This window comes from Pavona decussata, unplaced genomic scaffold, assembly GCF_977016875.1.
Source record: "Pavona decussata unplaced genomic scaffold, jaPavDecu1.1 SCAFFOLD_371, whole genome shotgun sequence".
Lineage (NCBI taxonomy): Eukaryota > Metazoa > Cnidaria > Anthozoa > Scleractinia > Agariciidae > Pavona > Pavona decussata.
The window spans coordinates 545,001-558,510 of NW_028145747.1; the positions used below are offsets into that span (position 1 = coordinate 545,001).

General features: G+C 42.5%; 2 protein-coding genes across 4 annotated transcripts in view; one reads left to right on the top strand and one right to left on the bottom strand.

Annotated features, from left to right (window-relative positions):
* The window catches only part of LOC146452348 (cyclic GMP-AMP synthase-like receptor 2), a 4,975-nt gene extending 1,354 nt beyond the window's left edge, over positions 1-3,621 (top strand). For all 3 annotated transcript variants that reach the window (XM_085097933.1, XM_085097932.1, XM_085097934.1), the window contains exon 2: positions 585-3,621. In XM_085097933.1, coding sequence (XP_084954059.1) covers positions 621-2,651 — 2,031 coding nt within the window. In that variant the 5' untranslated portion in view covers positions 585-620 and the 3' untranslated portion in view covers positions 2,652-3,621. The remainder of the gene's footprint in view (positions 1-584) is intronic.
* Positions 3,622-5,710: 2,089 nt separating this feature from the next.
* LOC146452349 (rho GTPase-activating protein 21-B-like) overlaps positions 5,711-13,510 on the bottom strand; it is a 41,679-nt gene continuing 33,879 nt past the window's right edge. The window contains exons 24-26 of the mRNA XM_085097956.1: positions 12,430-12,517; positions 11,757-11,782; positions 5,711-10,766 (exon numbers count right to left, since the gene is read on the bottom strand). Coding sequence (XP_084954082.1) covers positions 8,163-10,766; positions 11,757-11,782; positions 12,430-12,517 — 2,718 coding nt within the window. The 3' untranslated portion in view covers positions 5,711-8,162. The remainder of the gene's footprint in view (positions 10,767-11,756; positions 11,783-12,429; positions 12,518-13,510) is intronic.

Sequence of the window (13,510 nt, forward strand, 5' to 3'; positions counted from 1 at the left end):
GCTATTTTTGGAGTGTTAATGAATAGGACATAGCCGGCTACCAAAGGATACGTGACATTTTTTGACCCTGTATATTTATTTATATATTTTTTGTCTATGTTTGATGAATGGCAGCAATTCTTGTCAGCGATTCATTCCATAGCCGTATGCTGTAACATTTGAATGAAGGTCGCATTCCTGACAAGCCCGCAATCTCAAACAGTGTTGCTGTTCAATTCATCAATTAAACGGGATCTAGGTGAACAGCGTCACTGCTGAGCAGGCGCACGAGGTTAGAAAATAGTCTCCATCACTTCTCAGTGGTGGGAAAGATATTCCATCTTTTTTAAGCTGAAAGCCCAGGACTGTCGAAAAGAAAATGCTGAAAAGCTGTTGGGGTCAACTATGCGTAGCCCAGTTTTACTCCATTTTTGTTTTAGGAAGCGGTGTGAAGATAAGTGGTGACACAAGGGATTGCCTTGCGGGACCATTCTGAGTTGTGTTATTCGCCAGCCAATCAGTTTCTTTATATACAACTCTGCATTTATTACAACATTTCCTCAATTTTTTTTCTGTCCTAATGCTTTACTTTGATTATTTTTCAGGAAAGCACAAACAAGTAGGACCCCGATTGAAGAAAAATGTCGCGCATTCGGCCAGCTCTGAACTTTGATGATTTCAGTGCAGACGATTTCGATGATATAAATACGCTGCTGGAGTCATACCTAGAAGAGCTTGATTCTTGGCAAAGGGAAGTAGACAATATTAGAATTATGCATCATGAAGTCTGGAAAGGAAGCAGGATATCACCTTTGATTAAGCAGCATCGAGCTGGAAGTAGAGTTGAAAAACAGACGAGAATATTACCTACAGGTGGGCAAACAGACGTTGATTACATGTTCGAGGTCACTGGAATAGAGGTGCGTTGTGATGGGCACCAAGATTCCATCTACTTTAAGTCAGGCGCTTGTGAACGCACTGGAAGTACAAAATCCAACATGTGTAACACCTATGGTAGAATTTATGTAAGTAAGCCTTACAAGCCATTTTTAGAGTCCCATGATGTCTATGCGAAAATATTCGCAGAGGCTCTCAGTTTTGACGAAGAAGAGGACGCCTTCCTTCTCATTCCTGCCAAGTTTAAAGAGAATGTTGTAAAAAATTGTGGATTAGATTACCAAAGGAACGAAGCCCTTTCATCGACCATTAGCCCGTCAATTTCTGGACAAGGTGCATTGAATGAATATGATGGAGTTCCTTGTCTAAAGCTTTTCAGCTGGCCACAAGTAGCATTGCTTTGGGTTAAGAGACAAGAGCAAAGCGGCTTGTGTTTTGATGGACAGTGGAAGTCAAAAGTTGTTCAAAGTGTCCCGCTTTTCGTTGTTCCAACTGGGAATCCAATGGATGATGATCAACACTTGCAGTTCCGACTTTCATTTTCCATGGTCGAAATAGCGTGCTTCGAGCAAATGATTCCTCCAATGAGAAAAATGTTTGGCATCGTAAAATATTTGTTCAAGGCCTTGTTCTCCATAAGCAGTCTTTTGAGTTCCTATCATATCAAAACGTTGATGCTGTGGAAGATTGATCAAATACCGATTGACGACTGGAAGACCATGAAAACAACCGACTTTATCAAAGGCATGATGAGCGAAATTTTCCAAGCCTTGTCTACTGCTAATATCCCGCACTTTTTTGTTGAGAATTGTAACATTTTTCCGGCTCACAAAGTCACAGACCAAAATCTACTTGAATGCATGAGCGTTTTCCAAAATTTGCCAAAACGGTTGGAAGAAACTGTTGAAATGTTATTGCGTCAAGATTTGAGCATCCTCCATGGCGAAATGTTCCTACATTTAGCCGCAATTAAGTTGCAAGAAGTTCACGAAACTGGGCTAGATGCTTACATATCTGGCTACCTTACAAGGCTTCTAAGTGTCATTACATTTTCGATCACTGAAAACTACACAGTCAGCAGTCAACTGGGAGAAGAGTCTGTGGATGAGATGAAAAGAATATTTGCAAATTACGATAAGGATCGTCATATTAGCAGAATTATTCATATGGTGAATTCTAATATCCGTCGTTTAAAATTGTGCCCTAAACTTATTCGTTCAAGAGTTTCTTTCGAATGTAATTCCTCAATCAAGGATAAAATGAGCCGCCTGGTGCACGAGGCCTTCGAGGCTTACACAAATGGAGACTATTTGATGGCAAAGGACTACATTCGAAAAGCAGATTCTCTTCGACGGTCAGCTGACACAACAGAGGGAATTGGAATTTCAGTGACAAAATTCCATAAATGTTTGCACAATGACAAACCAATCTTGAACGTCATCCAGTTCCTGAAGACTGAAAACAACGGACGGTGTCCAAGATTCTACCTGGCACCTACACTACTCTTGCATCACATAAAGATACAATTACAAATGAGTTCACTCGTACTCAACACACCAGCTCTCCAACATGAGATTGGCAAGCTCCACAGTATAGTCGAGAAACTGTCGAACAAAGAACCATACCTCGGTAGATTGTCTTACAGATTTGCGGGCGTTTATCTCTTAAAAGGATACGGGCGATTTGTCCGTGATGAGCAACTGCCTGTTCTTGTTCCCGTTGCGTTGGATGAGTTCGATCAAAGACGTTTTGCAACTAATTTTAATTTACGATAAACTAGAAATTAGAGCTTACCTACAGAGATTTCCAAATCAACCTTTTGCCAGAAAACTATAATCTGAACTATAACTCACACCTTTTTTCCCATCGTCCTCAGTTCACAGAGGTAAAGGTGGGTCGGCCCGTCGGATAAGAAAAACTGAAGAGAGTGCAGGAGTCTGGGTCCAAGTAGAGCCTGAAAATTTCTTATGTCGGTTCACGTACACATTGGTAATTCCAGTTAGAATTATTTAAAAGCGAAGAAGATCTATGATTACCTCTGCTGAAATTTGTTGATAGAAAGTAACATTTTCATGATGTTGACGAAATTTTATCATGAAATAAACATTTTTTAAATTATCGTCGAGGGCGAAGATAGCATAACACTTCATAGTAAAGCTGGTAAAATGTTTTACTAACTCCACAAACTACCTAATGGAGTGTTTTCATTTACGTGACTACAGCCATATTGGTTTACTGAAACAAAAGAAAGTATTTGCATAAAAATAGAGTTCAATTCCCAAAGGTTTGGTTTGGGACACCAACATGGCCGCCGTATCTTTGTTTTGGGACACCAACATGGCCGCCGTGACGTCATGTGAGAACACTCTACCGCGAAGCCTGTTTGATCTTTAAACAGTTGTGGCCGAAAGTCTTGGAACATCTGCACAAACCCATTTTCCTGTTCCACAATGCATTCTGAATCATTCCAGTCGCTATAAACATTGTCTGGAAAAGAAATGGACTCTAAGTGTCGAGCTAAAAAGACCAACAATATTGTTCTGGAGATACAATACTACTCCTCATTACGTAATCGTTAATTACCACTTTTATATAATCTTTTCCAGTTCGAACGAGGCAGACAGAGCGATAAGGTCTGTGAGGTGAACAACAAAGTAGAATGACCCAGTTGGCTCGTTCATATCTGTCCTGAGTCAATTAACCTGTCTGGAAACTTTCACGTTCAATTCCACTATAAAAAGCACGTGTTTGCAATTTTTGTATCTCCATGTACTTGTTTGTGCTTTCCTGACCCCCTAAAAAAAAAAACAAAAAAAAAAAAACAAAGTAAAGCACTCAGTTAAAAAAAAAATCGAGGAATTGTTGCACTAAATGTGCTACGTAATTTTAAAACGCATTGCATTTTTCAGCGAGCCGTGGTGACGTGACCGATGACGTCAGAATGACAAGGATTCTATATAACGTTTTTTACACGGACTTCTATTTCCATATGGAATTTGGTTACCTTGTGCCTCTAAATGGCGAAGATATAGCCATCCAAAGTCGCTAATACCCACACTCCTGACTTTTACCGTCACGATTAACCCCCTTAATTTTTCAAAGATGTAAACCGTTCACTTTTGAGTAACCGTATACCAACAGCTTTCCAACCGTGTTCTTTGCTTTTAAGTTGATAACATCCTATTCACACAGCGAAGTAAAACGCTTTTTTGAAGTTTGATATGACAGATACTTGATGACATGAGTTATTGTCACATGGAATCGAATACTCTTGGACTTCAAATTGACAGTTATTTTCCATTCAAATTTTTTCCAACACTGCATGAAAAAACGCCTTTGCGCACATCAAATGTGTGGTCAAAGACTCTCAAAGGCCACCTTTGATTACCTTTCATTCGAATCACAGGTGACGAAGGCCGCATTTGGCGCGTCAAAGGTGGAGACAAATTTGATTCAAATCAAAGATATTTCCAAAGATATCACATATTTGATCCACCTTTGATGCGCGTCATAGGCGGAGTCAAAGTTGTTTGATTTCAATTTGACGCGCGTCAAAGGTAGGGTCAAAGTTGTTAATACATTTGAATTCACTTTTGATTCGAGTCAAAGGTATATGCAAAGGCGTCACATATTTGACGTATTTTTGATGCGCATCAAATGTGTTGTCAAAAATGTTATTATATTTGACCTCATCTTTGATACAAATCAAATAAAGAGCAAATCCAATTTTTCGTGCAGTGCAAAGGATTCTGGGAAGGTTGTAATTATAACTGGTAATAATCAGATTACCTGGGTAGTGCATTTGATGATCTCGATCCCAAGCTCTCTCTCCTTTGCTAAGTTGGTGATGATGTCATCTACCCCTGCAAAATCTGCGGGGGATGCCAGATACGTGTCCCAAGATCCATTCAGTTGTTGTCCTATACAATCTCGGCTCCAATTTGTATTAGGAGTGCGTTCTTTCTTAGGGCCGGGTCGCACTAGAGCCAATTTTGTTTATTTAAGTGATACGCTGTCAACACGTACTGCAAAATAAGTGCGACCTCACGTTTCCAAAACTTGCCAATTTTTCGCGGATTGCCAAAATTTCGCCAATCTTCAAAGACGCCGAAGTGCTGCCTCGGAGGCGACCAAATTTTGGCAAAGAGGCCAATTTTGTTTGTATAGCAATTAAGCTGTCATTCACTGTAGCGAAGCGAGTGCTAGCAGCACTCCTGACCCAGTAGAGCGGAGCAACAAAAGGCAAAATAGGAAAGTACGACACCTGGGCCCAAGCTGAGCAACGACTGCTTGTTCAGTTGTGGGCCGAAAACCACGAGTGGCTAGAGAGCAGAGAGCCACGAACGGCGTGGATTAAAATCGGCGACGATTTAAACGCTCGCATGTAATCAAGTGCATGAAAATATCAAATATTTAATAGAAAGTTACAAAAAAGCAAAGGAATGGAACAGGAAGCAGACTGGAGGGTCGAAGAAGAAAAGCATGTTTTACGACGAAATTGATGCAGTCCTGGGTTGTTTTTCCTGATGTAACAGGAGAAGAAGGGTCATTTTCCCCAGCGGGTTATGACTGATGTTGCTGTCAATCAAAGGCATTTTGAAACTGCAAATTTCCGTAGTGCGACCAAGACTAAAAATTGGAAGTTCAAAAATGTCTGCCCAAAAAATTTGACCGTCAAAAATTAGAAGATACAAAAATTCGCTTAGTGCGACCCGGCCCTTAGTCGAACGCAAAAATGACTGATAATGATGATATTATTATTATTATTAAATCCTGTGACTGTTCGACGAGAGTAACTAAGGAGAAACTTAGGCTAAAATACTTGACAGCCAGCTGAAAATACGTTCAATTTTAATTCATCTTCATACACTGTGGAACAGTATCAATATCATTATCCTATTGATTTTAAGCCCAGCAATCGAATAAGTTCCTTTGATTAACAAATACTCTGACGCTTTCACTCCGATCAGGAGTGGAAAAAAAAAAACAAAAAAAACATAACATTCGGAATATAAGCCCCGGCCCCACATTCGCTCAAAGAACATTTTAACCCTTCAACCCCTAATATCAAACAACAAATTCTCCTATCTTGTATCCATTCTTTGCTTATAAAAGAACTTGGGAGAAGTTATTAAAATATCAAGGAAATTTACCTTAGGTGATCATGTCCTTAATTCTCATGACCTCAGGGGCTGATCACAAGGAGAAATTTGATGCTGATAAGGTCTTTTTTCCGGGAAAATTGAGTTCTCTGGTGGGGGTATCAATTTTCCGTCTTAAAAATGCGTTTTCCCTGACAATAAAAACTGCTTTTGACAACTTGAAACACTAAGGTTGAATTCTTTTGGGACAATTCTGGTTATTCTTATTTCGGTTCAGAAATAACGGAATTCCGCGTATTTCCACTAAGCTGAAAAACCTTCTCAAAAGAACACAGTTCCTCTTATTCTAAGTAAACTCTATTCCGTTCATTCTACTCGCAGGGGCAGAATAAACGGATTACTATTCTGTTCTTTCAGAAAACTGAACAGGACCCAAAAGAACATGACTACCGTCTGTTCCATAAATTCCTAAGCTTCAAAAGAACCGCTTACCCTAACTTTGTGTAAACGACATTTGCAAACTAGATTCAGATTTGGGAGGCAAATTTTTGGGGGAGAGGCTTACGTTCAGAATTTTTCGTTACCTGGGTTGAGCAGAAAAAGCAAGCCGATTTCCAAACACAAGCGTTTTCGACAACTCGCAACTGAAAAATGAGCTTGTATCCGCTAAGGCCCACTTCACACGTCGATTTCCAGTCGCATCGAAGTCAACTCAAGTCGGAGACAAGAATCGAATCTACACTGTGTTACACATTTCAGCCATTCGCCTCTGTATAGTGTATTATTTGCTTTTTGTGTGGTTAGGGTGGTTTTCATTTGAGTGTCGTAAAACCAGACCCAAAGTGTAACCACGTAACCAATCAGAAAAGACGTGAACAGTGCAATGAGCCAATCAGAACTCGAAGCAGAGACATGTGAGGTCTCGCTTTCAGGACGAGGTTCGAAGCGGCCGACGTCAAGCGCGAGAAAAGGCGTGCGAACAAGCCATGTTTGGTTTTGGTTTTTCTTCCGATTGGTTGAGAAATTGGCACTAAGTTTACTAACAAATCACGACACTTTTTGAGACTACTTCTGCGACCTGAATTGCACTTGAAGCGACTGAAACGTGAAGGATAAATCACCGAATGAGACAGAAAGATCACCCTTGTCATGATCAAAATAATTACGACAATTATGACAAAACACTAATGTCCGCGAACAACTCTATTCACACTAATGCTGAACTGGGACTCCATATATTGAACAATACACCCCAAAGAACAGAAGTATACAAATCTTGCACAGCCATTACGCTTGCTTGACTAAAGATGCATTTTCAGAAAATACTTTTTGCAAATACATAATATAAAAATAATGTAAAAATAGTAACCTATTGGGTTACATTTTTATATTTTTGGCATTCTCGCATTATATTACAAGCATCCGGGAGAGAATTTATTGAGTATGCAACGACACGAAAAATAACTTTTTGTAACAGCATATGACAATTTAGAAACTAGTTGAGACAAGGCTATTATCGCACGGCGCTGAGTCACGCAATCCAGAGGAATAAACAGATTACGTGACACTTATGTTTAAGAGCCATCCCGCTCTCCACGGTAAAAGATTCTCGACCTGAACTTCTGTTTACAAATAAAGCATTTGCTTTCTTTAAAACCAAGAAATATATTAACGATAACTTACTTTAAAATACAAGAGATGTAGAAATAGCATATATATAAAAAATGTCACGTTTGTCTTCTCTAGAAATATTTTGTAGTAGAAAAAAGGAATTGTAGCAATCTCAGAACTATGTCTGCCGCAGAACTCGATTTCAAAATACTGGAATATAAAATACAACGCCGGCAGGGAAGGTAAAGAGTATACAGATTACTTGATAATGTTCCATTAGCTACATAAGTTTATATGAATTGGCGGAGAAACAAAATACTCCTGAGTACTATATTGGGGGGAGAAACGGCGCTGACATGTCACCAGGCTAATTCAGAAAGAAAAGAGTAAAAGTAGGTAGGGAAGACTGGGAAGACATTTCTGCGCCTCTTCCATCGCTTCCCTGAAGCCAATATTTACCGGTATTTGTTTTTGTTTACAAACTGTTTAAACACAGGTACCACGATTCCAGACGTTTGTGGCCCACCAGCCTCGTTTGTATGCAAACTTTCCGTCTCTAGCCTCGTTTTGATGCTACCTCGTGACCGCATGATATCCGCTCCGCACAGGGTTCCCAAGTGGCGAACCATGTGTTCTTGGTTCTGTGCCATTTGACCGTGCCCTATATGCACCCTGGGATACTTCAATTGAAACATCATGGCTTTCTTCTGGAGGCCTTTGCGTCGAGGGAGCATTAGGATCATTCTCATCTCCCAAGGACCGCCGGCGCCTACGCATAGCAGCCCTCTGCGCAGCAGCTCTCTGCGCTTGTCCTGATATATCAGACTGCTGACGAGACAAGTGCAAGTGGCGCTCCGTGTGCATCTCTTCCAGCAGCTCCGCTATGTGTTGAGCATCCTTCTCGAGCTTACGATGTGTCTGTGATCCTCTGGCATCCCTGGGTGGTATCCTAGTCTTGGATGGCAACAGTTCTTTAGCGGAGTCTTTATGAGACAACAGTTTAGACTTGGTGCCATATTCCCGGGTCATCACCCTGGGAGCCACGTGTGTCCTTCCCACAAATGGCTGCCCCTTGGACCGACCAGTGGCGGCAACACTCACATTCGACCGAGAACGCGCATCCCTGTCGTCACCAGCATCATTCCTTTCTGTACCGTACCGTGATGGTGTGGCGGCAGAAGAGTGTTTAGCAGGGCTAGACTCAAGGCGGATGCTTCTTGAAGTTGTCGTTCTACCTTCAGGTGATCTTTGCATACTCCTTTGTTCCTCTACCCTTGGTCCACTCTGACCACTGCGTGGCTTAAAATTAAACTCCTTCAGTGACACTGGAGTGGTTGTTCGCACGGATCCGATTTTCTTCCTTGTATCTGATGAAACAGGGTCTCTGCCTCTCCCTTGGGTACCATGTGACATGCTGTATTGGCTTCCATGTGGTGTTACCCTCCCTTGGGTAACCTGCGGTGACACTTTTCCTTGGGTTGAATGTGGTGACATCCTACCTTGGTAACCCTGTGATGACGTGCTACCCTGTGATGACGTGCTACTCCTTGTGCCTCTGCCGCGGACAGGACTGCTCTCGAACTTTTGCCTTAGTGCTCCAACATTTTTACTCTCAGGTGACTTGACTATACCCTCCTCCACAGAAACTCTCTGCACTGGCGACGACGGGTTAGACGAATTGGCAAGGTCTTCTGCGTAAGGACTTTCGAAATATTTCCCAGCGTTAATTTCCACTGAGCTGCCCGACTTCAATTCCGTTTCAGGCTTACCGTGCCGGGAATCGGCTTCAGAAACAACATCTGCGGTGCTAGGAACTGAGGAACGTGTGGCATTAGAGTCCGTTGAGGGATGCATTCCAACAATTTTGTAGATTCTCCCAGCAGGTTCATCAGACGATCGTCGCTGCGCCATTTCTTGCCTATTCAGCACTGGTCTCCTTTGAGGTTCACTCCTGACAGAGGATTTCTCATCATCGCTCTGACTCGCATCCACCCTGCTTCCTTTACTTTCAAACGAGCTACCAAGATTCAACAATATCCTAAGCTTCTCATCGAATGTTTTCGACATACTAATGGCGCATTCGTCTCCCTCGTCGCTCGACGTGTCGCTGCTTTCTTCCGAGCCCACAGACCTCCGGCCCAAGCGAAGTTCTTCCGCGCTTTCTCTCTTTGTTGGGATGTCCAAGCTGGAAGGCCGCCGTGACGGTTCAAACTGTCGCACTGTGCCAGAGACCACGCCTCTTCCCTTCACAACAGCCACCACTGTCTCACCAGATCTTGGCCTAGACTCCTGGTGAGTATCATTTGATAGCGACATTGGTTTAGCGCTGCTGCTCACCCGCGGTGCTTCGCCATGAAGCATGACCGCCGGTACACTGGCCATTTTATCTGGTTGCGGCACAACGTGCAACGAATCCAACGATGGATTCTTACTGCTGTGAGCGCTGCTACTCCGGCTTGTACTACTGCTGCTAAGCTGCTCAGCGTTCTCGAAGTTTTCCTGGTCTGACAGCTTACGCTGAAACTCGCGAGGTGCATCGCGTATCATTTCATCGCTTCTTTCAATGGATGGCGACAATTCCCTGTCTCCTTCACTCTGTCGTCTCTTCTCTTCCGCTTTCTTTTGTAGATTGAGCCTCAACAGCCTTCGGCGCGTCTCCTCGCTAAAAGAAGAAAAGCTTGGCTTTGGTGCGTTGTCCGAGTCGCCCCTGGATTCATCAAGCGATTTTCTCGCCTCGGAATCTTGTTGACCCATGGTAAAACTCACCTCCAAAGGCGCAAAAGGCTGCTCAGGGGTCCCGGGACTGGTTGATCTCTTCTGAGGATTAACACGTCGATAGGACGGAGGGGGAGGGTGTGAGTAGGAATACGCCTTTAGAGAACCTGCACCCTTCGATCTGAACTCGGTCTCAGAGGAATCAATAACGAGCTGTATGGATGAAGAAGAACTGTCCGTACTTTTCTTGCCAAACCTGGTCGTTCTCTCCAAGGTAGGTGAATTGGACCTTGACCCCTCACCCGATAGAGTTCTCACAACTGGTGCTCGCTCAGGCGGCGGTGAGCCTTCAGATCCCTGGGAATCGGACAGCGGTCCATCGGATGAGCTGCCCTGGCCCGAGTCTGACTTGGAACTCTTGCTGCTGAGGAACTTGGGAATATGAAGTGAAATTCCGCTTGACTGTGGATAGAAACGGAAAGGAATATGAACACTTAACACTTAATGACTTGTCTAGAGGGAAACGGATAATTTTGTTTCTCGTGAATACTTGGCTATGTCTACACTATACTGGATAGCTTTTTATACCGTTGTGAACAGTAACTCCGGCCTGATGTGAGCAGAAGTGGCCCAAAACCGCCGCCATCTTTCCACTAGAATCCAATCCTCGCTCCTCGTTGTTGACTTCCGTTTCGGTTTGATTCTCTGTTCACACTACTCAAGAAAGTGTCACGGAAACCTATCCGACATCTGACGATTTACTTTCAAGACCGAAGCAGCGCAGCATCGCTCCGGCACAAAAATCGATCCGAAATCGGCGTTTTGTGTGTGAACGAAAGTCCTATCTGATATGTTTTTGGTGCCGGCACAAGACTAGAGCTACCCAGTATAGTGTAAACATAGACTTAAACATTGAGATTCGCGAGAAAAAAATCAACTGGTTTCCCGAGGAACCATTCAACTCAACAGACATTAAATAGATCAAACGTGGAAAACAAGCGGTCAACATTCGCGGGTAAAAAGTTCAATGTTACACGCTCATGGGTTTTTGACGGCAAACCGTGCCAATGTTAGATGTCATGTGAGTATGAATTAGAAAATGAATGCGTGCGCTTTGCCGGGAAAAACCACCTATATAACAATGTCAGTTGTGACAGAACATGAACAAGTCGGGTAAAACAAAAACTAATTTCAAATTCAGTTTTTAAGATTCATAATCGAGCATTTATCGAGCATACCCGCTACCGGAAATTCCGGTAAAGGCCTCGAATAGAACAGGAATTTTACGGAACAAAATCAATGAAAATTGAAAGGAAGCGACAGCGCGCCCCGGGCTAGGCAAACGCCCGACCCCCGGGAGAGGCAACGTGGAAAAATGCCCAACTAATGCCCGAGGGGGGTTGGGATGGGCACTGCTGGAATTGAACGGTGCATCAAATAGCGACATCTTACCTTGGGTTTGTACGTCCCATCATCTCCTAAAAAGAAATTAAAAAAAATTAATGTCTTGGATTTCACCTACCTTATTATAGGAAATTAACGCTTCATGAAACTAACGAGTCGCGTTTATTTTTGTTAACGTTTATTTCCGCGTCATTAATTAAGTGGCGCGTTAATTTCTGGGACCTTAATTTGTACAACTTTCCCCCCCAAATTCTCGATACACTCCAGAAAGGAAAAAGCATTGTTTTATCAAGGTGGAATCTGCTGGTATTATGGACACTGCATGTAAAGAACGCTCAAAGTGGCAAGATTCCTTCGCTTAACCCTTATGTTTAGGGACAATTCCACGAACACTGTTTGCATTTCGGATCTTTACACTTAGTGTTCAAAAAAATTTTTTTCTGTTGTCTCAACAAATTCTTTTTCTTTGTGTAAGTCGCGTTAATTTCCCTCATTTTGAAATTTTAGCACCTCTTTCGCGTTAATTTCCTTTATTGGGAAGTAACTTTTCCTTCAATTCGCAATAATTTAAGTCGCGTTAAATTGACACAAGCTTTAATTTCCTATAGTAAGGTATATGCCACCAAACAATTTGGTAAAGCACACAACTGTAAAATGGAATATTGCAAGAATAAAATTAACAAAAGCCTTTTCTACATAAACAAACACCACTGTGGCTTACCAAAATTGATAGCAACCTGTCCAAGTGAACTGAGCACGTTTTGGGAGAGTATATGTTCTTGCGAGGGCTCGTGGCTAGATGGCACTGCCTAAAAGACAGCACAATACAATATATATGATTACCCAAGTAAGGAAGTTCGTTTAAAAACATACCATCACATATATGCATACGTAACAAATCGAAATTCAAGTCCTAGCAGTATGCAGGATGTTTGTCCCATGAACCTAGTTTAATTGCCTTAGCTCCCACGAGTCTCCTGTAGCTCAGTGGTAGAGCATCTGAACTAGTAATCGGAGGGTCTTAGGTTCGACGCCTGTCATATGAAAAATCGGAATTCTTTATTCCGAGTATGCCTGTGTCACTAACTGAGTAATACATCATTCTCAAATAGAATGTTATTTATGCGCTTCTCACTGCCAGTTTCAGACCTTGAATACAAGGTGGATCTTACTTCTTCAAGTGCTACTGTGATCAAATGTATACCTTTCCTTTTATCTTTGGCATTCAAAAGTATAGGGGGAAAGTACTACCCATGCCAAATTATAAGTTGTATTTCCAACGGTAAGCTCAATTACTTCAAACGTAATTTCCATATTCGGTTTGCCGCCGCTCGATGCAAAAATGTCCGCAAACCACAAGGAGAGTTGGGCCGAGTAAATGTGACGTCATGTTATCCGAATCATCCCCAATGTCTTCTAAAACTACCACTCGCGTTAGAACTGAAATCTGAGCCATATTCGGAAGAACGTGAGCATTTTGACTCATTTTTCTCGCTCAAGACGATAAGATGACGTCACGAGAGGGAAGCCGCTGCACATACTTTGTAGGCTCAAGTAGCTGCTGTTTGAGTTATGGCGGACGCATTCCACGTACTTTCGGGCAGCCTTTTTAAGGGTATACTGAACAGCCCACTTTGAAAATGAGTGATGGCCTGGGTCGAGAGTAACTGCCCAAGTGATTGTGGGATTGTTTGGGGGGACGATAATAATAGCCAACGTCCCCCCAAACCTTCCCACAATCGCTTGGGCAGCTACTCTCGACCCAGGCCATCACTCTTTTTCAAAGTGGGCTTTTTTAAAAA